Source organism: Uranotaenia lowii, chromosome 3, assembly GCF_029784155.1.
Source record: "Uranotaenia lowii strain MFRU-FL chromosome 3, ASM2978415v1, whole genome shotgun sequence".
In the NCBI taxonomy this organism is placed as follows: domain Eukaryota; kingdom Metazoa; phylum Arthropoda; class Insecta; order Diptera; family Culicidae; genus Uranotaenia; species Uranotaenia lowii.
Genome location: NC_073693.1, coordinates 22,879,199 through 22,903,832, shown reverse-complemented (window position 1 = coordinate 22,903,832; position 24,634 = coordinate 22,879,199). Strand labels below are relative to the sequence as shown.

At 38.9% G+C, this 24,634-nt stretch overlaps 1 protein-coding gene across 4 annotated transcripts in view; it reads right to left on the bottom strand.

The window, feature by feature from the left end:
• The window catches only part of LOC129755150 (ras-interacting protein RIP3), a 430,486-nt gene that overhangs the window by 357,578 nt on the left and 48,274 nt on the right, over positions 1 to 24,634 (bottom strand). For all 4 annotated transcript variants that reach the window (XM_055751502.1, XM_055751505.1, XM_055751504.1 and 1 more), the window contains exon 2: positions 14,373 to 15,542. In XM_055751502.1, the coding sequence (XP_055607477.1) occupies positions 14,373 to 14,451 (79 nt within the window). In that variant the 5' untranslated portion in view covers positions 14,452 to 15,542. The remainder of the gene's footprint in view (positions 1 to 14,372; positions 15,543 to 24,634) is intronic.

Sequence of the window (24,634 nt, the reverse complement as noted above, 5' to 3'; positions counted from 1 at the left end):
GCTGATGTAGTACCATAGGGTGAAACCAAGGGACACATCTGGCATTCGAAGCCCAAGGTGGTTTTAGTGGAACGAACCCACTCACGGCAGCAAACACCCGGCTGTTATGGTTTGAAGTAAAATTTATATCTTGTAAATTTTTTTTTAAAAAATAGCATGTGCTGTAAGAAGTGCATTCCTACAATATAGGGTGTCCAATTATGTCTAAGCACGATTTAGATTCTACCTTTCTCATTCCGGGTGACGTTTAAACAGTTGATTTCCGCTGTGTGCTGTTTTTCACAGTTCAACTCGAAACTCTGTGTACCGTTAGTTCCACTTTTTATCATTTTCGTGAAAATGAGAAGAATTTCCCTGGAAAAGCCTTTTCCTGGGAGTTTGCTGAGTCAGATAGCGAATTGAAGAAGTAAGCATTGAATCGGATTGAAATACGATTCGAATTTAGAAGTATGGAGAGGAAACAGCTTTGGGAACCATACAAAATTTGAACAATAACCGGGTCCGGTGGACAAAACTTTGGACCAGAAAGTCAAGCGTTCTTACGCTAGTAAGAAAACTGCATTAGTTCGGGGTGTGACTGAAAAGTGGGATCTCTTCTTAGCACCACCCATCCTGCCAAAGTAAGATTCGGTCTAAAGACATATAAGAAGCAGAAGAAGCCGAAGTGGAGTCCAAAACAAACTGCTTTCATCAAACCAAGAGCTCGTAAATGATATGATCAACTTCTGTGTGAAAAATCGGTGTACGCTATCATTGACGACACTGCAATTTTCGGGAGGACCAAAGTTTTGACGAAACGGAGACATCAATTTATACCGAAAAATTCGTAAAAGCCTGCAAATCTATCGAAAACTTAGCTAAATACTGGAAAAAAGTTATCAAAATCATCCCTAATCAGTCTGCACTGAGGCTAATCAGTAGTCTTCGATCAAAAAGTTGATGGGACACCCTATAAACGACACATACTCACCAAAGGATAGGCAGAAAACTTAACGCGTTGTTTCTTTGCGAGAAAAGGTCCGATCATGAGTCAAAATAAATTATTTAGGAAGATGCCTAAAAAGCAGGCATTATTTGTCTTTATACTCCTTATCCTAATTTGGTCTAGAAATTGAAAAAAATATCATAAGTAAAGATTCTTCAGAATTAAGTGCGAGCTCACGAGATTTGACGATTTCATTAATTCGAAATATCTGAATTGAAACCAGTGAAGTCATCCCTCTACAGGCTACGATATCAAACAGAGATCGATTGACTGCCGTAAGAAAAAAAATTATCGACAATTTGTTGTAGCGGCAGCGATAATCTAGATAATCAGACAATATATCAATCCGAGAGCTGCGCTCCTGTTTCAGGCCGCCCTGAAATGCCGTCAGGCATCGATTTTCCATTTTATGGTTCCATCTTTGGGCGAGCTTACTCTTAACGCGGCACCTGTTGTTGCCACCTTTCCCGACGGAAATTTGTAGGGAGAAAAAAAAGTTTCGTTTCAAGGACCGTCGTTTCCGTTCCTTGGGATGGTGGGGTAAAATTTTTCCGCTCGTCCAAATCCGAACACTTGTTTTTTGGAAACCCATCAACCAGGTGCAGCCCTCCCCGCTTGGAAAAGGTTATCGGATTGGGAAACTTTTATCGCTTTTTTTGGGTGCTACGCACCCTTATCCTTTCGTTGCTCGGCCGAGAACCAATTCAAGGTGTGAGCCGGAAAATGAATGAAAATTTGTGTGTTCCTGTCGGCGGCGTAGTCGTGTGGCCCTCTCGTGGGTGGGGCAAATTAATTTTTGATGTTCGTTGAAATGGGGATAAAATAGGAAAACTGACGCTTGATTTTGCAGGAAGCCTACTCGATATCGTTATCGGGATTACAACTTATGCGGCTTAGATGGATTACCGAAATATAGAAATCAAATTTAAGCTGGCACGTTTTTAGAGCTAAATTTATCGATAAGTTTAAGTATCTTCGTCAAGATTTCCACAGATAAAATTTAAAACCACCTCACAGCTAGAATGTGTTAATCAACAATAATTTTCACTCCAGACTCCGTGTAATTTGAGAAATTAATTCCACCGGAGCAAAACAATTAACACCTCACCTTGTGGAGGGCAAGAAACCATGACACCGATCGAGATGGCTTAGTTTAATTAATTACATCATCTTGTTTAATTTCCTGGAACCGTCCCAAAGTAGATGAGCCGTCACACGGTCATCCCGCTTCAATTGAGGCCTTTTTCCGAAACCCAAACAGCAAACGAGAATGACGGCGACGATTGTTCCCCGGAGGGCATCAAAGAAGATGAAACGAGCCAGCTGTTGTTTGCCTAGTGCTAGGTATTTTGGTCCTGAACTTTTTCCTTCATCCGCTCGAGCTGTCCCGATGATTAAATCGTCTGCGTTTAGTGAACAAGATGTCTAGCATCATCAGGCGGAGCCTCGTGGCAACCGATTCTAATCTGCATTGCCGGTCATTTGTCGGTCTTCAATCATATCTTTATCAGAGCTGGCACCCAATTTAAGGTGAAATTGGTCTCGGCATTTTTTTTAAGGCTTGTGATTGATTACAGCTCTCATGTTATAAATTCCCAGTTAATGATTTTAAATCAATTTCGACTAATTGTTTTTAACTGATGAATAAATCAGATGAGTTTATGGACAGTTAATGTCATGGCATTTTCAAACAGCAATAACAGCCGAAATAAGAAAAGAAGTGAAATGAACAAATCAAATCTGAAAAATAACATTACGTTCTCTTGCAACTGGAGAACAAGATAGAATTAGTCAAATCAAATTTGTTGGTCCTTCGAGCCGGATCCTTAGGTTTGACTGGTTTGATTAAACCGATCCCTTCGCCTTTGATGATTTGTTCCTTCATGTTATTTTTTTTTTTATTTTTGATTATATTCAAAAAAAATTCGCGAACAAGTTTTTTAAACATGTGTATGAAATGACATTGAACAATCGAAAATCTATGATGTCATAAGTAGGTGTACAAAAGAGTACAATGCATGGTCAATAGACTTAGTTGATTTGGGGTCATTTTTTAATTTCGGAAACCCTGGGGTCTAAAAAGCTTTGTTCTGGTTCAAAACTCATCCCTGGTTTTTGGCAGAATTTTCAACTAAAGTTTACATGAGTGAATTTGAACTTTTAGGTAAGTAAAGGAAAATTGAATATTTTGTACTGAAAAATCAACATCATTTTAGTTTCTTCCGTGGAGCTGAGGTGCGAAGTTTCAGTCTTCAACAAAGTTGTTCAGCGGAAGATTTCCTTTAATGAACTTATAAATTGGCACAAAAATTGGCACGGTTCCACAGAAGATACAAAAATGAAGTTGATTTTTTCAGTAAAAAATATGCAATTTTCCAATAAAAACTTAAAAGTTCAAGTTTGCTTTAAAATTCTGCTAAAAATCAAGGATGAGTTTTAAACTAAAATAAAGCTCTGTTGTGGTATGAGCCAACTTGGTTGAATGATTCAACTGAATCAAAGCAATCGAAAGATTCCTTTTAATTCAACCACGGTAAATGAAAAGTTCATATACCAGTATTTCGATAGCAACTTACTATCTTCTTCAGTGAACGTTTTCGATCGAAAACGTTCACTGAAGAAGGTAGTAAGTTGCTATCGAAATACTGGTATATGAACTTTTCATTTACCGTGGTTGAATTAAAAGGAATCTTTCGATTGCTTTGATTCAGTAAAATAAAGCTTTTTAGATCCCAGGGTTTGCGAAATTCAGAAAGATCCCAAATCAACTCAGTCCAATGTACAAATAGCTGATGGAATCAATTTGACGCAATTTTTAATCCGTTCAATTCGTTTTGCCTTAAAAATTTTCCTGTCTTGAGCATTATGAGTAAAAAATCTTGTGATGACCAATGCTTTCGAAATCCATCTCTTTTCAATAGCTATCAACCTCCACCTTTTATGGCTATGACCTTCTATCTTCACATCTTCTTCTCAACTATGCATGTCCTTGTCACGGTGTTGTTAATGAACTTTCAGTGGAAACTGCTCATGTTGTTTTGGGGCTTGTAAACAGCGCAATGCTTCCGTGGTAATTTATTTGCGGGAGTATAACACAGTAGTGCGTTTTGAAAATCTCGTATTCTAAACACTGATTAATAAACCAGGACTCATTAGCGGCATTAGACTATTGTGTATTCTCGGGAACAGCCAGCTGAAATGCAATCACCCTCCTTATAATGACGAAAAATGAAACAGTCAATAATCGATAATAACATCTACAAATAAAAAAAAAGCACTCATTGGCCTTTGGAAACTATTCGGCGTATTTTTCAATCCAAATGGTAACTGTTTAATTTAGTATGTTCTTGGTATATTGAAAACACACACACCAGCCGTGGGGTAGCGGCCCAAGAATACTACCCCTGGGTCACTGGCCCATGTCGTAAGAGGCGACTAAATCCAGCAACCCCCCTCTCGATGACGACAATGACAAACGGAACTGGATTACCCTACCGGACCCATTAGAAAGAAACAACCCAAGGTGCCCAAGGTATGCTGCTCATGGGAGCGCTAATACGGTCCCATGCATAAGAAGGCTGGCGGGTTGTAATTGTGTCAGGCGATAACGGTAGCCTGAGGGGCACCGGGACAAACCCCACAGTATTGCAGTCCTTGCTGCGCTAAAGCAGGGCACTGGCGCAGTCGACCGTATATTTCCCTAGCTACTCGTGGGATTCACAAATGATTCAAAATACTAAAATTAATGATAAGAGAAAGAAGGAGGAGAGTGCGGAGAAGGGTGCAAGCCCTAATCCGTTCAGTGGCAGGAGTCTACGGCGATCTCCAGCTCGGCAGCTTGCTGTCCAACTGGTAGAAACTCCAGAAGGCTCCATAGCGGAAGAAGGAAGAGAGTCTGTCAGCTCTCCAGAGAAGAAGGAAGTTCCTATGCCGAAGGCAATGAAGGACGCGATGACAGAAATGAAGGCTTTGACTAGCTTGGTTTTGAACAAGCAAAACATTCATAAAGAGGTCAAGGACAAACTTGTAAAGGCTATGGCTCTTTTTACAGAGGCAAACAAAGCAGTCCTAGAGATGGTAAGAGCGCTAAATGGCAGTGCTACTAGTAGAGGAACCCTCTACTAGCTCTCTCCGAGAAGCTCTAAGAGTGAAAAGAGGAAACAAGGGTCACCAGATAATCCAAGACCTGGCACCCAAAAGAAGAGGGTCCGAGACCCGATGGTTCGACAGGACCATGTCCAATTGAAAGGCATGGACGACAGACCTAACGAGGAGTGTCCTCCGAATGGCAGACAGTGAGGCGTAAAGACCGTAAGGAGAGAGCTACGAAAACAAACCTCAAGCCCAAGAAGCAGTAAGGAAAAAAAGTGAAGCTATCGCAGTTAAGGCGCCAGAGAGAACGTACGTGGACGTGCTTCGTCAGCTGCGGACCGACGACAAGCTTGCTGGACTAGGTGAAAACGTGAGGATCCGTCTTACTCGTTCCGGTGAGATGATCCTCGAAGTTCAACAACCAAGAGTGCATCCTTCAAGGTGCTAGCGGAGGAAGTTCTAGGCGAGAAGGCGGAGGTGCGTACACTATGTCACGAAGTAACGATCCGAATCAAAAATCTCGACGAAATTACGACAGAAGATGAAGTCAGGACAGCGCTAGTCGACCAGTATAAGATCGGCGAAAATCAGATCTCGATCCGATTGATACAACGTTTTCCCAAATCCGGAATACAGATTGCAATTGTGAGGCTTGCAGCCACTCGGGTACAGGCGGCTATAGGTGAGATGGTTTGTTTGTCAGAGAACCATCTCCCAGCAACCAGAGGTATGCTTTCGATGCATGGAGTACGGCCAAAAGTCGTTTGACTGCAAGGTAGTTGACAGACGAGGACTATGCTGGGGGAGCGGGGAATCCAGGCATATAGCGGGTAGCTGCAGTAAGCCGGCGAAGTGTCTTATTTGCACTGGTAACCATGTCACTGGCAACCCAAGGTGCTCTGCCTACCAAAAGGCGCAAGCAGCGATACCAAGGGCTTGGAAGTAATCCAAATCAACCTCAACCACTGTCACGAAGCACAACAGCTTGAGCGACAGATGGCGGTGGAAGAGGAACTAGACATAGGGTTAGTAGCAGACCCCTACTATGCTCTGGGCTGGTAGTTCCACCTCCTCGTGGTCCAGGGCGGAAACGTGTCTGCAAGTCCGGCGCATTGCAGATGTACGGCCAAGAGAACTATCACTAAACCCACTAGAGGCCGTCGACGGGTCTGCAAAACCCGCGCGGAAGAAGTGGTGCACCAGGGTACTTAGGTACCAGTACTCGGGTGTGAGGGTGGGGGTCTAACACGCGTTCCCATGGCCCTGAATTGCGGACGTGACCGGAGGGAGAGCGATCGCCAACTCGTTTTGCGCTTTAGTGGGTATAGACCCGACTCGCAGAACGAGTAAATGCTCAAAGTGGTGGCCAATGGTGGGCCGATCACTTAGCGACGTGTTTTACACGTTAGTGTCAGAGGGGCACAGTTTAAGCCGGAGGTGTCATTGTTCGACACGGGAATTGATGCGCCCGAACCGCGACTGCGGCCTGATGAGGGCGGTCTACAGCTCGATCTGCGCTTCGGGTAAGTCAAGCGCCCGACTTGAAGATTGAGTAGTTGCGCTGAGTGGTGACTTAAGTCAACACTATTTGTGAGTTCGGAGGAGTCTGAGTCCTACACGTGACCCGCGTGTTCGAACAGAGAAAGTGTCGTCGACAACTCGCTTTGTGTTTCTGGACTTCCTGGACTAGATCCACAAAACTTGTAGTTGCGCTACATAGGGACCTCATTCACACGATGAGATGTCGTGTCCTAACTCGTCAGAGGAGGGGTTGCGCATCGAGTTGTGTTAGAATGAGGTATTGCTGACAGAGGATTCGGAAACGAATATTGCCTTGGAGCGCACTAGCGCGAATTGACCTCCCACTATTGAAGCAAAGTGTGTCAAACAGTTCGAGGTGGGATCAAAGGTTAGTGGCCCAAGGTGGGCTTTATGGCGTAGGGAGTCCAGTGTTCCTTAGCATTGTATCATGAGTCGTCCAATTGCACCCATGAACCCAGAGTAGCAAACTGGGGGGACGACGTGGCTCGCCGCGCTTTGGAATGCAATCCGTAAAATGGATTTACCACATGGGTTAACAACTAATAAAAAAAGACCCCTACTATAGAGCCCTGAATGGCACAAATTGGGTGACCGATAGTGCCAATCTGGCAGCAATAGGGGTGACAGCAAAGTTTCCCATACAAGAAGTGGTTGCATCGGATGAGGAAGGCTTCTGATAGCCAAAGTCAATGGGATCTTCTTATGTAGCTGCTACGCTCCACCGAGTTGGAGCTTGGAAAAGTTTAGCGCTACGGTGGATAGGATAGTCGAGTTGCTCAAAGGCCAAAGCCCCATTATTATCGAGGGGGATTTCAATGCGTGAGCCCAGGAATGGGGTAGTTCCCTTAGAAACGCCAGAGGACAGAGTCTACTTGAAGCACTTGCAAGGCTAAATGTCGACCTGGCGAACGTAGGTAATACTAGGACCTACCATAGAGAGGGACGTGAATCCATTATAGATATCACATTTTCTAGTCCCAGATGGACAGGTAATTGGAGGGTGAGCGAGTATCGTTGGAAGAAGTGCGCGACATCGCCAAATCCCTTTATCTGGAAAAGGCTCCGGGTCCAGATGGTATCCCGAACATTGCAGTTAAGGCCACGATTATGGAATTTCCCGAAATGTTCCGATCGTCACTGGATACGGTTAGAAAGGTTCTGGAAAAGGTAACATTGAATCGTTTCCAGCGGTACACCGAGGACGAAGGCAGATTGTCCAACAATCAATTCGGTTTTCGAAAAGGGCGATGTACAGTCGACGCCATTAGAACTGTCATCGAAATGGCTGATAAAGCCATACTCGAAAAGAGAAGAGGGGATCGTTTTTGTGCGTTAGTGACACTGGATGCCTTCAATAGTGTCAGCTGGGCAGCGAAATTAGGAAATGGATGTTACAGCTGGAGTACCGCAAGGGTCGATACTGGGATCGGTTCTGTGGAATATTACGTATTAGGTGCTGACATTGAGCCTGCCAGAGGGAGTAAAGTTTGTTGGTTTCGCGGACGACGTCGTGCTACTAGCGACGGGTTATTCAACAGAAATCGTCCAGTTAAGAGCTTCAGAGGCTGTAGAAGCGGTAGAGAGCTGGATGCAGTTGGCTCACCAAGAAACCGAGATGGTCCTGATATCACCACCTCGTTTCACCACAAACAGGCAGGATTACAGTTGGATAGCTCAGAAAGAGGGAGGTGGACACATCGTTTGATCCCAAATATTAAGGAGTGGATTAAAAGAAAGCATGGCGAAGTGGATTTCTACATGACGCCATTCCTGACTGGTCATGGATGTTTCATGAAGCATCACCACAGGTTCGGACATGTGGCCTCACCGGTCTGCCTAGCATGCGATGACGCGGATGAGACATCCGAATACGAGGTATTCTATTGTCCAAGATTCTGGCGGTCTGACACGGTACTCGACGTACCTTGGTATCAATTCGTAAAATTCCTTCTTCGAATTTACCACCTGGGTAACTGAAAAAAAACACCGCATGCAATCGCCATATGCATGCGTGCTAAGGGCATTCTCCTTAAGATTTTGGAGTTCAATACACGTTCACCCGGATAGCATAGAAATGTATAACTTTAACGTTGCAAAGGTTCCCAATTACTTGTGAATGAAAGATTCAACGCAGTCTTCAGAACGCAGGAATAGAGTTAACTTTTATTTGCTATCTCGGTAAGGTTTTTACAAAGCTACACTCTACACTAGCGATTGCTAGTTCCACCAACGATCATCAACACGCGAATTGCCGAATCGTGAGTTTCAACAGCAACAAAAAACTTTACTGCACTTATCAGCAGGTTAGACTTGATATTAATCAAACTAAATTTGGAATTTTCATACCACTCAAGAGGTTTCATAATAAAATACTCTCATGAGACAGAAATCTAAGTGGTTTAAAGGAAGCGAGTAAGTCACCTTATTGGATGGAACAAAATTTCAAAATTTTTTTAACGTTGTTCTTCTTCAAAACGTCTATCACAAAAATTCCTATGATATAATCTCATGTTTCAAATTTCCCCAAATATCAAACGAAATTCGTGTGATTATTTACATCCTCGGTCAACACCAAATTTATCACTAAGCCAAATACAGCTCCTCCAGAATTGTCTCGATCCGCAGCAGAACTCTCACGGGTCATGAACTCCTCGCAAAACCATGATTGATGATAATCCCGGGTGCGCTTTTCCACTATACACACAATTTATTTATGTCCACAATAATACTGACGACGACGCCGTTCAGTCAGCAACGCCAGAACGATACAACTTTTAACGCTTTGTGGTTCCAACAACTGAGGAACTTGAATCATTGGAAGTAGTCAAAATAGTGGTGCACCACACTGCACTTGCCCACACTTGGAAACCACCCCGTCGTCGTCCCGTGACCCGTGATAAATTTCCCTGGGGTTTTCATACTTTTTAAAGGTACACTTATTTAAGTGGACACAATTGCCCGTCCATCTGGTTTTTCGCGACCGCAAAGCAAAGCTGATCAAAAAGTTCGTTCGCCTTGACGTTAAACATAATAACTAATGGCTCCGCGCTACGAAACAGAACAATATCAAGTAAAGGCGAGAATATTTTCTCGAGTTTTCTTCTGTTTTATTTGAAACAAGTTGTAACCATTAGCGTAGTTGAAGTTTTACCGATTTTTTTTACTTTGAAGGAATCTTTTAGATTATAAATCCATGTTGATTTATCTTGAAGTTGTAATCAATTTATCTGCGAACGCAAATCGATGCACTAATCTCTTACGGAATTAAATACACTAAAGAAAATGTTCAAGGTAAAAACTACTTGAAAAATCGAAGAAAGTTAATATACGTTATAAGACGGTCACACCAAATTGCATATGTCATTTTCGATATATAATCACCAGAAAAAACGTCAGTTTTATTTATGTCATTTTTGTCAATTTCGTCCATTTTGTAATTTTTGTATTTTTGTAATCTTTGCAATTTTTGCCATATTTATCATTTTTGTAATTTTATAATTTTTGTAATATTTGTAATTTTTGTCATTTTTGTCATTTTTGTCATTTTTGTCATTTTTGTAATTTTTGTAATTTTTGTGTTATTTTTGTGTTATTTTTGTAATTTTTGTAATTTTTGTAATTTTTGTATTTTTTGTAATTTTTGTAATTGTTGTAATTTTTGTAATTCTTGTAATTTTTGTAATTTTTGTAATTTTTGTAATTTTTGTAATTTTTGTACATTTTGAAATTTTTGTAATTTTTGTGATTTTTGTAATTTTTGAAATTTTTGAAATTTTTGTCATTTTTGGAATTTTTGTGTCATTTTTGTGTCATTTTTGTGTCATTTTTGTGTCATTTTTGTGTCGTTTTTGTAATATTTTTGTATCATTTTAGAAAGCATGGCGAAGTGGATTTCTACATGACGCCATTCCTGACTGGTCATGGATGTTTCATGAAGCATCACCACAGGTTCGGACATGTGGCCTCACCGGTCTGCCTAGCATGCGATGACGCGGATGAGACATCCGAATACGAGGTATTCTATTGTCCAAGATTCTGGCGGTCTGACACGGTACTCGACGTACCTTGGTATCAATTCGTAAAATTCCTTCTTCGAATTTACCACCTGGGTAACTGAAAAAAAACACCGCATGCAATCGCCATATGCATGCGTGCTAAGGGCATTCTCCTTAAGATTTTGGAGTTCAATACACGTTCACCCGGATAGCATAGAAATGTATAACTTTAACGTTGCAAAGGTTCCCAATTACTTGTGAATGAAAGATTCAACGCAGTCTTCAGAACGCAGGAATAGAGTTAACTTTTATTTGCTATCTCGGTAAGGTTTTTACAAAGCTACACTCTACACTAGCGATTGCTAGTTCCACCAACGATCATCAACACGCGAATTGCCGAATCGTGAGTTTCAACAGCAACAAAAAACTTTACTGCACTTATCAGCAGGTTAGACTTGATATTAATCAAACTAAATTTGGAATTTTCATACCACTCAAGAGGTTTCATAATAAAATACTCTCATGAGACAGAAATCTAAGTGGTTTAAAGGAAGCGAGTAAGTCACCTTATTGGATGGAACAAAATTTCAAAATTTTTTTAACGTTGTTCTTCTTCAAAACGTCTATCACAAAAATTCCTATGATATAATCTCATGTTTCAAATTTCCCCAAATATCAAACGAAATTCGTGTGATTATTTACATCCTCGGTCAACACCAAATTTATCACTAAGCCAAATACAGCTCCTCCAGAATTGTCTCGATCCGCAGCAGAACTCTCACGGGTCATGAACTCCTCGCAAAACCATGATTGATGATAATCCCGGGTGCGCTTTTCCACTATACACACAATTTATTTATGTCCACAATAATACTGACGACGACGCCGTTCAGTCAGCAACGCCAGAACGATACAACTTTTAACGCTTTGTGGTTCCAACAACTGAGGAACTTGAATCATTGGAAGTAGTCAAAATAGTGGTGCACCACACTGCACTTGCCCACACTTGGAAACCACCCCGTCGTCGTCCCGTGACCCGTGATAAATTTCCCTGGGGTTTTCATACTTTTTAAAGGTACACTTATTTAAGTGGACACAATTGCCCGTCCATCTGGTTTTTCGCGACCGCAAAGCAAAGCTGATCAAAAAGTTCGTTCGCCTTGACGTTAAACATAATAACTAATGGCTCCGCGCTACGAAACAGAACAATATCAAGTAAAGGCGAGAATATTTTCTCGAGTTTTCTTCTGTTTTATTTGAAACAAGTTGTAACCATTAGCGTAGTTGAAGTTTTACCGATTTTTTTTACTTTGAAGGAATCTTTTAGATTATAAATCCATGTTGATTTATCTTGAAGTTGTAATCAATTTATCTGCGAACGCAAATCGATGCACTAATCTCTTACGGAATTAAATACACTAAAGAAAATGTTCAAGGTAAAAACTACTTGAAAAATCGAAGAAAGTTAATATACGTTATAAGACGGTCACACCAAATTGCATATGTCATTTTCGATATATAATCACCAGAAAAAACGTCAGTTTTATTTATGTCATTTTTGTCAATTTCGTCCATTTTGTAATTTTTGTATTTTTGTAATCTTTGCAATTTTTGCCATATTTATCATTTTTGTAATTTTATAATTTTTGTAATATTTGTAATTTTTGTCATTTTTGTCATTTTTGTCATTTTTGTCATTTTTGTCATTTTTGTAATTTTTGTAATTTTTGTGTTATTTTTGTGTTATTTTTGTAATTTTTGTAATTTTTGTAATTTTTGTATTTTTTGTAATTTTTGTAATTGTTGTAATTTTTGTAATTCTTGTAATTTTTGTAATTTTTGTAATTTTTGTAATTTTTGTAATTTTTGTACATTTTGAAATTTTTGTAATTTTTGTGATTTTTGTAATTTTTGAAATTTTTGAAATTTTTGTCATTTTTGGAATTTTTGTGTCATTTTTGTGTCATTTTTGTGTCATTTTTGTGTCATTTTTGTGTCGTTTTTGTAATATTTTTGTATCATTTTTCTATCATTTTTGTATCATTTTTGTGTCATTTTTGTGTCATTATTGTGTCATTTTTGTGTCATTATTGTGTCATTTTTGTGTCATTTTTGTAATTTTTGTCATTTCTGTATCAATTTTGTGTCATTTTTGTGTCATTTTTGTGTCATTTTTGTGTAATTTTTGTGTAATTTTTGTGTAATTTTTGTGTAATTTTTGTCATTTTTGTCATTTTTGTCATTTTTGTCATTTTTGTCATTTTTGTCATTTTTGTCATTTTTGTCATTTTTGTCATTTTTGTCATTTTTGTCATTTTTGTCATTTTTGTCATTTTTGTCATTTTTGTCATTTTTGTCATTTTTGTCATTTTTGTCATTTTTGTCATTTTTGTCATTTTTGTCATTTTTGTCATTTTTGTCATTTTTGTCATTTTTGTCATTTTTGTCATTTTTGTCATTTTTGTCATTTTTGTCATTTTTGTCATTTTTGTCATTTTTGTCATTTTTGTCATTTTTGTCATTTTTGTCATTTTTGTCATTTTTGTCATTTTTGTCATTTTTGTCATTTTTGTCATTTTTGTCATTTTTGTCATTTTTGTCATTTTTGTCATTTTTGTCATTTTTGTCATTTTTGTCATTTTTGTCATTTTTGTCATTTTTGTCATTTTTGTCATTTTTGTCATTTTTGTCATTTTTGTCATTTTTGTCATTTTTGTCATTTTTGTCATTTTTGTCATTTTTGTCATTTTTGTCATTTTTGTCATTTTTGTCATTTTTTTCATTTTTGTCATTTTTGTCATTTTTGTCATTTTTGTCATTTTTGTCATTTTTGTCATTTTTGTCATTTTTGTCATTTTTGTCATTTTTGTCATTTTTGTCATTTTTGTCATTTTTGTCATTTTTGTCATTTTTGTCATTTTTGTCATTTTTGTCATTTTTGTCATTTTTGTCATTTTTGTCATTTTTGTCATTTTTGTCATTTTTGTCATTTTTGTCATTTTTGTCATTTTTGTCATTTTTGTCATTTTTGTCATTTTTGTCATTTTTGTCATTTTTGTCATTTTTGTCATTTTTGTCATTTTTGTCATTTTTGTCATTTTTGTCATTTTTGTCATTTTTGTCATTTTTGTCATTTTTGTCATTTTTGTCATTTTTGTCATTTTTGTCATTTTTGTCATTTTTGTCATTTTTGTCATTTTTGTCATTTTTGTCATTTTTGTCATTTTTGTCATTTTTGTCATTTTTGTCATTTTTGTCATTTTTGTCATTTTTGTCATTTTTGTCATTTTTGTCATTTTTGTCATTTTTGTCATTTTTGTCATTTTTGTCATTTTTGTCATTTTTGTCATTTTTGTCATTTTTGTCATTTTTGTCATTTTTGTCATTTTTGTCATTTTTGTCATTTTTGTCATTTTTGTCATTTTTGTCATTTTTGTCATTTTTGTCATTTTTGTCATTTTTGTCATTTTTGTCATTTTTGTCATTTTTGTAATTTTTGTAATTTTTGTCATTTTTGTAATTTTTTTGTTGTGCGCCCTTTTCGCATTCAGAATTAAAAACACTGAAAAAAATTTAAGAGCAAAATGTACACGAACAATCCCTAGAAAAAAAATCTCTAAGATATATTTTATCGATGTTTTATTTGATAACATATCGATTTATCTTTTCAATATAAGATAAAAATCGAACAAACACCGAAAAAAATCGTCAGGTAAAAATAACACGAAAACTCACTAGAAACAAAATTTGTTACTTACTGTGTCCACTTTTCTTCCCGTTGGATTTGCTCTTGTTTTTCCTCGGATAGAGATGGATTTTGCTTTGTCCACAGCCCATTATGAGGTTCCGCGCCCTAAGATGGCGTCAGCTGCTGCACCACGACGAAGAGGACGAGTGTGACGGTTTTCCTTTTTCAGAACTCTTCAACTAACTCAGACTGACTGACTTTCGACTTAAAGCCGGCAACTTTGCCTGCCCTCTGACTTGACTCTTATTTAGAGGATTATCGCCAAGGATTCGCTCGGACACGGGTGATTATTTATGAATCCGTGACACTTGGAAATTGAAGTTTTGCCATGCGAGACCGACTCAAACCTGGACCCGGTTAGGTCATGAATCGTTTACCGTAATAATTTAGCTCGAACTTTGACCGCTTCTGCAATATTTATGACACTAATCCGGGTGCGGCCGGAGCAATTTCCGACAACTTTCTGCTCCTCTTCGTATTTATATGCACAGATACGACCAACTGACCTCCACTTGGCCGGAATAACCTTCGTATTTCTCTCAGCTTGAATGCCAACACTCTTTACCCTTTGTAAACCGGAGCAGGAAAAAAGAGGAAATCTACCCAATCACAGACACAAATCGTAAACCACTAATTTTTCTATTACCCCAGTCCGGTCGTCCGCAGCATCCGCTGGAGCTTTTCCGACCTCAGATGTCGCACTCGAAAAGCGCACCACAACCACTAGCCATAAAACGCTCATAAATCTTCATTTTCCCATTAGCACTTCATCTTCCTCGGAAGAAGCCACCGGCATTCACATTACACGTATCCAAAAGAAAGTGCGCGGCACGTGTTCCGGGTTTTCCCCGATAACGAAAACCTTTAACCTCGAACCCCACTTTTCTCCGGCGCTTTCACAGAGATTTGTCAACCGAGGACGACGACGCCGACGACGATGCCAGTCTCCTGGAAGATGGAAAACTGCAAAATATGACACACGTTTTTGACTTCAGCGCCACCGATTTTCTTGACGGCGTCGATAAAATGCTAGTACACTTCTATTGCTGCCCCCCATATTTTTCGTCTGCGCATTCTTCTCCGTCCGCCGGATATTGAATCAGAGCGCAATTGAATCATCCATCGAAATCCCAGCCAACGATATGTGGCTACCGCAACGACCCGGTTGATCTGAGGAAATCTGAAATGGAAAAAACGAAGGAAAATAAACGTTAGTTCAAGCTTTTGTGCGGGAATACGATGACATATCGTGTCTGAGAAATTGGAAATTGGAACGGGATCATCATTGGAGATGCTATCGAAAAGGTGATTTCTTCGGGGAGCGAGATAAGATTTTACGCCGGAAACTTGGTTGTGGAAAATTTGTGCTGAATGTAGGAAAGGTGAAGCTTTAACGGTTTCTTTTTATTTCCTGCGGTTTACGTGACAAACTGATGTCCACGTCGCACCTTTAATTCTAAAATTCTTTAAAGACCATATATTTTCTCGAACAAACTTCAAAACATTCTTTTTTTTCTGTTTTTTCTGAACAGAGGTTAAAACCTCAAAAATTAATGCGGCTTTGTTTCAATTCTACACAAACCTGTCTTGGGTTTTAATTTTGTTGCAAAGAAGATTGCCGATATTGAAATAAAAACTCTGATTGCATGTTCTGGTTGAATTTGTATGTAACTTTTGTGACACTTTGTGTGGTTTAAGCGTAATTTTTGTGACATTTTTGTTTATTTTTTTTTTACTTTATATTACTTTTGTCACATTTTTGTAAAAAAAATCCATACATTTTTCGCATTAAAAGTCCCCTTCTACAGTGGTCCAGAAATGAAATTTTCCGGGAAACGTTTTTAGATTATTTTGTATGAGAATCCTACCTCTCTTAAATGGGAGTAACTCAAAACTTCACAGGAACAATAGTATACTCGAAAAATTACTTCATGCTTAATTTCACTTCAATCGGTCTTGTAGTTTCTGAGATCCTCAAGAACACAGATAAAACTTCTCTCTAATTTTGTAGAGATTGTTCTTCAAGAAATAGAGTCTTCAATGCAGAAAGTCGTCAGGGTCAAGGGTCTTAGCGGTCGAGGTTCGTCTGACCCGAGAAACTTCACAGGGGCGACGATCTTCATGGCCAAGGGTCTTCATGGCCGATGAGAAGCCTTAGAGACAAAGGTGTTCAGATCTCAAAAGGTCTACATGGCCGGAGATCTTCAGGGTCAAAGGTATTAAATATGATAATATCTTCATGGACGAGGGTCGAAGGTATTGCTACCAAAACCCTACTTAGCCGCGATTCTTCATGGCTGAAGGTCTTTTTGGAGGAGAATCCTTAGGGTCAAAGGTATTTAGAACCCAATAGGTCTACACAACTGGACATCTTCGGGGTCCAATGTTTTAAAAATCACATGACCATGGATCTTCATGACCGAGAATCTTCATGGCCAAGGCTCCTCAGAGTCAAAGAAATTAAATATGACAGGTCTACATAGCCATGGGTTTACATGATCGAGAATCTTCATGGCCGAGGGCCTTCATGGTCGAAGGTATTATGAAAATATCACAGGTCTACACGGCCGTGGGTCTTCATGACCAAGAATCTTCATGACCAAGAATCTTCATGGCCGAGGGTCTTCAGGGTCGAAGGACTTAAATATGATAGGTTTACAAGGCCGTGGGTCTTCGTGACCGAGAATCTTCTTGGCCGAGGGTTTTCAGAATCGAAGGCATTAAAACCAAAACCATATATAGCAGAGGTTCTTCATGACTGAAGGTCTTTTAACGAGAAGCCTTAGGGTCAAAGGTAATCCGAACCCAAAAGGTCTACATGGCCGGGGATCTTCAGGGTCAAAGAAATTTAATATAACAGGTCTACATGGCCGTGGGTCTTCATGATTGAGAATCTTCATGGATGAGGGTCTTCAGGGTCAAAGGTATTAAATATCACAGGTCTACATGGCCGTGGGTCGTCATGATCGAGAATCATCATGGCCAAAGGTCTTCAGGGCCGAAAGTATTATTACCAAAACCCTACATAGCCGTGGTTCTTCATGACTGAAGGTCTTTTTGGATGAGAAGCCTTAAGGTCAAAGGTATTCAGAACTCAATGACCAGACATCTTCAGGGTAGAAGGTCTTAAAAATCACAGCTTTACATTGCCGTGGGTCTTCATGACCGAGAATCTTCATGGCCGAAAGTCTTCAGGGTCGAAGGAATCAAATATCACAGGTCTACATGGCCGTGGGTCTTCATGATCGAGAATCTTCATGGCCAAGGGTCTTCAGGGTCGAAGGTATTATTACCAAAACCCTACATGGCCGTGGTTCTTCATGGCTAAAGGTCTTTTTGGATAAGAGTCCTTAGGGTCAAAGATATTTAGAACCCAAAAGGTCTACATCACAGGAATACATGGCCGTGGGTCTTCATGATCAAGAATTTTCATGGTCTTCAGGGTCAAAGGGGTCTTAAATATCACAGGTCAACATGGCCGTGGGTCTCCAATACCAAGAATCTTCATGAATGAGGGTCTTCAGGGTCAAAGGTCTTCAAAATCACAGGTTCTCATGGCCGTTGGTCTTCATGATCGAGAAGCTTCATGGACGAGAGTTTTCAGGGTCAAAGGTATTAAATATCACAGGTCTACATGGCCGTGGGTCTTCATGATCGAGAATCTTCATGGTCGTGGGTCTTCAGAGTCAAAGGTATTAAATGTCACAGGTGTACATGGCCGTGGGACTTCATGATCGAGAATTTTCATGGACAAAGGTCTTCAGGGTCAAAAGTCTTAAATATCACAGGTCTACATGGCCGTGGGTCTTCATGATCGAGAATCTTCACGGGTGGGGGTCTTCAGGGTCAAAGGTCTTATAAATCACAGGTTCTCATGGTCATGGGTCTTCATGATCGAGAATCTTCATGGTCGAGGGTCTTCAGGGTCAAAGGTATTAAATATCACAGGTCTACATGGCCATGGGTCTTCATGATCGAGGTTCTTCATGGTCGAGGGTCTTCAGGGTCAAAGGTATTAAATGTCACAGGTCTACATGGCCGTGGGTCTTCATGATCGAGAGTCTTCATGGTCGAGGGTCTTCAGGGTCAAAGGTATTAAATGTCACAGGTGTACATGGCCGTGGGTCTTCATGATCGAGAATTTTCATGGACAAGGCTCTTCAGGGTCAAAGGTCTTAAATATCACAGGTCTACATAGCCGTGAGTCTTCATGACCGAGAATCTTCATGGTCGAGGGTCTTCAGGGTCAAAGGTTTTAAATATCACAGGTCTACATGGCCGTGGGTCTTCATGATCGAGAATCTTCATGGTCGAGGGTCTTCAGGGTCAAAGGTATTAAATATCACAGATCTACATGGCCGTGGGTCTTCATGATCGAGAATCTTCATGGGCGAGGGTCTTCAGGGTCAAAGGTCTTAAAAATCACAGGTTCTCATGGCCGTGGGTCTTCATGATCGAGAAGCTTCATGGCCGAAGGTCTTCAGGGTCGAAGATATTATTTCCAAAACTCTGCATAGCCGTGGTTCTTCATGGCTGAAGGTCTTTTTGGATAAGAGGCTTTAAGGTCAAATATATTTAGAACCCAAAAGGTCTACATCACAGGAATACATGGCCATGGGTCTCCAATACCAAGAATCTTCATGAACGAGGGTCTTCAGGGTCAAAGGTCTTAAATATCACAGGTCTACACGGCCGTGGGTCTTCATGATCGAGAATCTTCATGGACGAGGGTCTTCAGGGTCAAAGGTGTTAAATTTCATAGGTTGACATGGCCGTGGGTCTTCATGACCGAGAATCTTCATGGCCGAGGGTCTTCATGGTCGAAGGTATTAAATATCACAGGTCTACATGGCCGTGGGTCTTCATGATCGGAAATCTTCATGGACGAGAGTCTTCAGGGTGTTCAGAGTCGAAGGTATTAAATATGACAGGTCTACATGGCCGTGGGTCTTCATGATCGAGAATCTTCATGGTCGAGGGTCTTCAGGGCCAAAGGTTTTTAAAATCACAGATCTACATGGCCGTCGGTTTTCATGACCGCAAATCTTCATGGACGAAGGTTTTCAGGGTCAGAGGTATTAAATATTACATGTCTTCATGGCCGTGAGTCTTCATGATCGAAAATCTTCATGGACGAGGGTCTTCAGGGTCAAAGGTATTAAATATGACAGGTCTACATGGTCGTGGGTCTTCATAATCAAGAATCTTCAGGGTCGAGAGTCTTCAGGGTCAAAGATCTTAAAAATCACAGGTTTACATGGCTGTGAGTCTTCATGACCGAGAATCCTCATGGATGAGGATCTTCAGGGACAAAGGCATTAACACCAAAACCTTACATGGCCGTGGATCTTCATGGCTGAATGTTTTTTAGAACAAGAAGCTTTAGGGTCAAAGGAATTTAGAACCCAAAAGGTCTAAATGGCCTAGGGTCTTCAGGGTCAAAGGTAAAAAACCAAAGGTCATCATGAATGTGGTAATTAATGGCCAAGGGTCTTCAGGGCAAAGGGTCATCAGAGCTGAGAACTTTGCTTGGGGCTATGGGTATTTCCGAGGATCTGTTAGCCGGTGATCTTTAGGTTGGATGGAGCATTGGGGCGAAAGGTTTTAAAATTCCATGTTTCTAGACCAAGTAGTGTTAAGATTTCATGTCTCTGGAAAGAGAGTCTCAATAGCTGTTTCATTAGGCTTGTTGTTTTAGACCCTTTTTCTTTCCCTACATAGCCGTGGTTCTTCATGGCTGAAGGTGTTTTTGAACGAGAAGGGTCAAAGAGGTATTCAGAACCCAAAATGTCTACATTGCCGACAGTTTTCAGGATCAAAGGTTTCAAATATCACAGGTCTACATGGCCGTAGGCCTTCTTGAACAGGAATCTTTTTGGCCGAGGTTTTTCAGGGTCAAAGGTAAAAAATCAATGGCTTCAGGGCAAAAGGTTATCAGTGCTGAAAGGACTTATGGATCAAAAGTATTCATGGCCGAGCGTCTCCAGGGCAAAGGTATTCAGGGCCCAAAGTACTTTGCTAAGAACCATGGGTACTTCCGAAGATCTGTTAGTCAGTGATCTTAAGGTTGGAGTATTTAGGCGAAAGGTTTTAAAATTCCATGTTTCTAGACGAAGATGTTTTAAGATTACATGATTTTATCCAAGACCGAAGTTCTTATTAACCAAACAACTTCAAAGACGATGGTTTTCAAACCAAATGAGCCTAGCCTGGGATCTTCATGGCAGAAGGTCTCCAAGGCGCAATATCTCAGGGTCGAGTGTCTTCAGGGTTCTGTTTCAAAAATGTCGTGAAAACCAAGTCCCTACGCGCTATCTATTCATCGACTTCAAAGACGCATACGACACGATCGACCGTGAAGAGCTATGGAAAATCATGGACGAGAACGGCTTTTCCAGGAAATTGACCAGACTGATCAAAGCGACGATGGACGTTATGTAAGGGTCTTAAGGTCGACGGTATGTAGGCCGAAGGTATGAAGGTCGACGATATGTAAGCTAAGGGTCTTTAGAAAGACGGTATGTAAGGATATTTATGTTGTGGTATGTAAGCCAAAAGTCTTTAGGTCGACGATATGTAAGCTAAGGATCTTTAGGATGACGGTAGGTAAGCCAGGGATAGTTTGGTCAATGGTCTGTAATCCAAATATCTTCGTTCGACGATCTGTAAGCCCTAAGGTCAACGATCTGTAAACTAAGGGACTTAAGATCGACGATCTGTACGTTCATAAGGATATTTTTATCGATGACCATCAAGCCAAGCATCTCTATGTCGACGGTCTGTAAGCCAAGCATTTTTAGGTCGTAGAGATGTAAACCGAGAGTTTCTTCATCAATGATCTGTAAGTCAAGCGTATTTAAATCGTCGGTCTATAGGTCTATAGATCCTATAGTTTGATAGTCTGTATCGGTCAAGGGACTTCAGGTTTCACAGTCTGAAAGCTTAGAATCTCTAGGTCGACAGTATGTTAGCCAAGTGTCTTTAGACCGACGATCTGTAAGCCAAGCGTGAATCTTTCTTCAGGTCTTGACTTTGAGTCAAGGGTCTTTAGGTTGAAGGTCAGTAAGCCGGGGATCTTCAGACATATGTGTCTTCAGGCCGAGATTTTTGGAACCTAGCGTCTTAAGGTAGAGGATTTTCAGGACGAAAATCTTTAAACCGAAGATCCGTAAGCCAAATCTCTTTAAACCAAGGACATTTAAGTCGAGAGACTTTAGATCGAGGAACGTTGAAGCTACTCCTTTGGGTATTCGGATGAACCAACGTACCAACAGCAGCAATCAAGCATGCTCAACTCTGATCAACATCAGCTGAATGCAATAGACAGTAGAAATATTGTAATGTGAACTTTGAAATGCATTCAACGATAAGTTCTTCGACCTGCTCCATTCGGAGTTATCGTAAATTAAAAAGAGACTTTTTTTTAACACAAAGTGCCTTATAACTTAAAAAAAAACCAAGTTTAGGTAATCCGTTTCCCACAAAAGATTCGCATTGTAACTATCATTTTTGGTCTTTTTGTCATTTTGGTCATTTTGGTCATTTTTGTCATTCTGGTCATTTTGGTCATTTTGGTCATTTTTGTCATTTTTGTCATTTTTGTCATTTTTGTCATTTTTGTCATTTTTGTCATTTTTGTCATTTTTGTCATTTTTGTCATTTTTGTCATTTTTGTCATTTTTGTCATTTTTGTCATTTTTGTCATTTTTGTCATTTTTGTCATTTTTGTCATTTTTGTCATTTTTGTCATTTTTGTCATTTTTGTCATTTTTGTCATTTTTGTCATTTTTGTCATTTTTGTCATTTTTGTCATTTTTGTCATTTTTGTCATTTTTGTCATTTTTGTCATTTTTGTCATTTTTGTCATTTTTGTCATTTTTGTCATTTTTGTCATTTTTGTCATTTTTGTCATTTTTGTCATTTTTGTCATTTTTGTCATTTTTGTCATTTTTGTCATTTTTGTCATTTTTGTCATTTTTGTCATTTTTGTCATTTTTGTCATTTTTGTCATTTTTGTCATTTTTGTCATTTTTGTCATTTTTGTCATTTTTGTCATTTTTGTCATTTTTGTCATTTTTGTCATTTTTGTCATTTTTGTCATTTTTGTCATTTTTGTCATTTTTGTCATTTTTGTCATTTTTGTCATTTTTGTCATTTTTGTCATTTTTGTCATTTTTGTCATTTTTGTCATTTTTGTCATTTTTGTCATTTTTGTCATTTTTGTCATTTTTGTCATTTTTGTCATTTTTGTCATTTTTGTCATTTTTGTCATTTTTGTCATTTTTGTCATTTTTGTCATTTTTGTCATTTTTGTCATTTTTGTCATTTTTGTCATTTTTGTCATTTTTGTCATTTTTGTCATTTTTGTCATTTTTGTCATTTTTGTCATTTTTGTCATTTTTGTCATTTTTGTCATTTTTGTCATTTTTGTCATTTTTGTCATTTTTGTCATTTTTGTCATTTTTGTCATTTTTGTCATTTTTGTCATTTTTGTCATTTTTGTCATTTTTGTCATTTTTGTCATTTTTGTCATTTTTGTCATTTTTGTCATTTTTGTCATTTTTGTCATTTTTGTCATTTTTGTCATTTTTGTCATTTTTGTCATTTTTGTCATTTTTGTCATTTTTGTCATTTTTGTCATTTTTGTCATTTTTGTCATTTTTGTCATTTTTGTCATTTTTGTCATTTTTGTCATTTTTGTCATTTTTGTCATTTTTGTCATTTTTGTCATTTTTGTCATTTTTGTCATTTTTGTCATTTTTGTCATTTTTGTCATTTTTGTCATTTTTGTCATTTTTGTCATTTTTGTCATTTTTGTCATTTTTGTCATTTTTGTCATTTTTGTCATTTTTGACATTTTTGTCATTTTTGTAATTTTTGCCATTTTTGTCATTTTTGTCATTTTTGTCATTTTTGTCATTTTTGTCATTTTTGTCATTTTTGTCATTTTTGTCATTTTGGTCATTTTTGTCATTTTTGTCATTTTTGTCACAAAAAATGGCAAACAGTTTTTTGTATCATAAATGGTTTTGGCAAATTCTTGTTTATAGAGATTCGATTTTTTGTTTATCTTAAGTGGGGGCTCCAGAGACTTATTTTTGGTACCTTCATGCTCTTTCTCCGTAATCCACCTGAGGTTCAACCCGAAAACAAGCTCTGTTTCAAAAATGTTTGAATTTTTCTTGTACTTTTTATTTTGGGATTCAACAAATATTTTCCTTCTAAGATTTTTGATTTTCAGTGGCTCTAGAGACTCCCCGTAAACTAGAAAAATCATTTCATAACACACAAATTTACTGAAGCAAGCACCCGTTCTACATTTTGAGTTTGAAATGACTTTTTTTGTCATCCCACTTCCAATTTCGAAATTAAGACTTCTTTCAACATTGTCTTTTGCACCCAACGAATTGGAGATAAACTTTCGCACATTAACGGGACGATACGATACGTAGATTCGTTTCCCTCGTTTCCCCCCAAGCCAGCTTCATTCCAAACCACAGAATAGCGACGAATTAAAAGTCTTCCGCTTCCACTGTCAGCAAATTGCAAGCCCCAACTCGTAGCCATAAATAATTAAACCGAGAAAAGAACAGTTGATTATAGTTTTCCCCCCATCTCGAACTTCCGGTACCGTAAGGTTTTTTTTTTGCTCACGACTTCTACGTTTTTACTTTCTTGGGTGTTTCTCTTTGCCAAGTTTAAGGTTTTTTTCCCCCCAATGAAACACACACTCTAACTGGTTTTCTTTCGAAAGTAGAGCAACATCTAATGTGTTTAGCTTACCTGGAGCTAAATACAACATTGTTGCCTCCAGGTGGAAAACCATTTGGAAAGCTACACTACAGCTCCTTCCGGCGGATGCTGTGCAAGGACAAACCCGGTCTTAGCAGGGGAGTTCCGTTTGACACTTTGTCGCCTGGTTTTAAGTTGTTTTAATTTTTGTTTTTATTTTCTTGATTCCGGGGTCTGGTGGAAGTTTACTTACTGTGCAATTCAGGAGAATCAATTTGGATATGTTTTGGTTTTTTTTTTTCATTTAGAAATTTTGAAAACAGCTTGAAAATTGAAAAATGATGTATTTTTGTCATAAATTTCTTGAGGATTGGCACAGTAATCTCTTTACTTACTACGTAAAATGGGTTCGAAAGCTCCTATTCAAGTCGACTTAATGCACATTGCCCATGTACTCTTTACATTGCAGCTCAAGGAATTACCTTGTTTTCAATTTCCCACTTCTAATTACAGGATCAAATGTCTTGGCTTAAAGTTGTT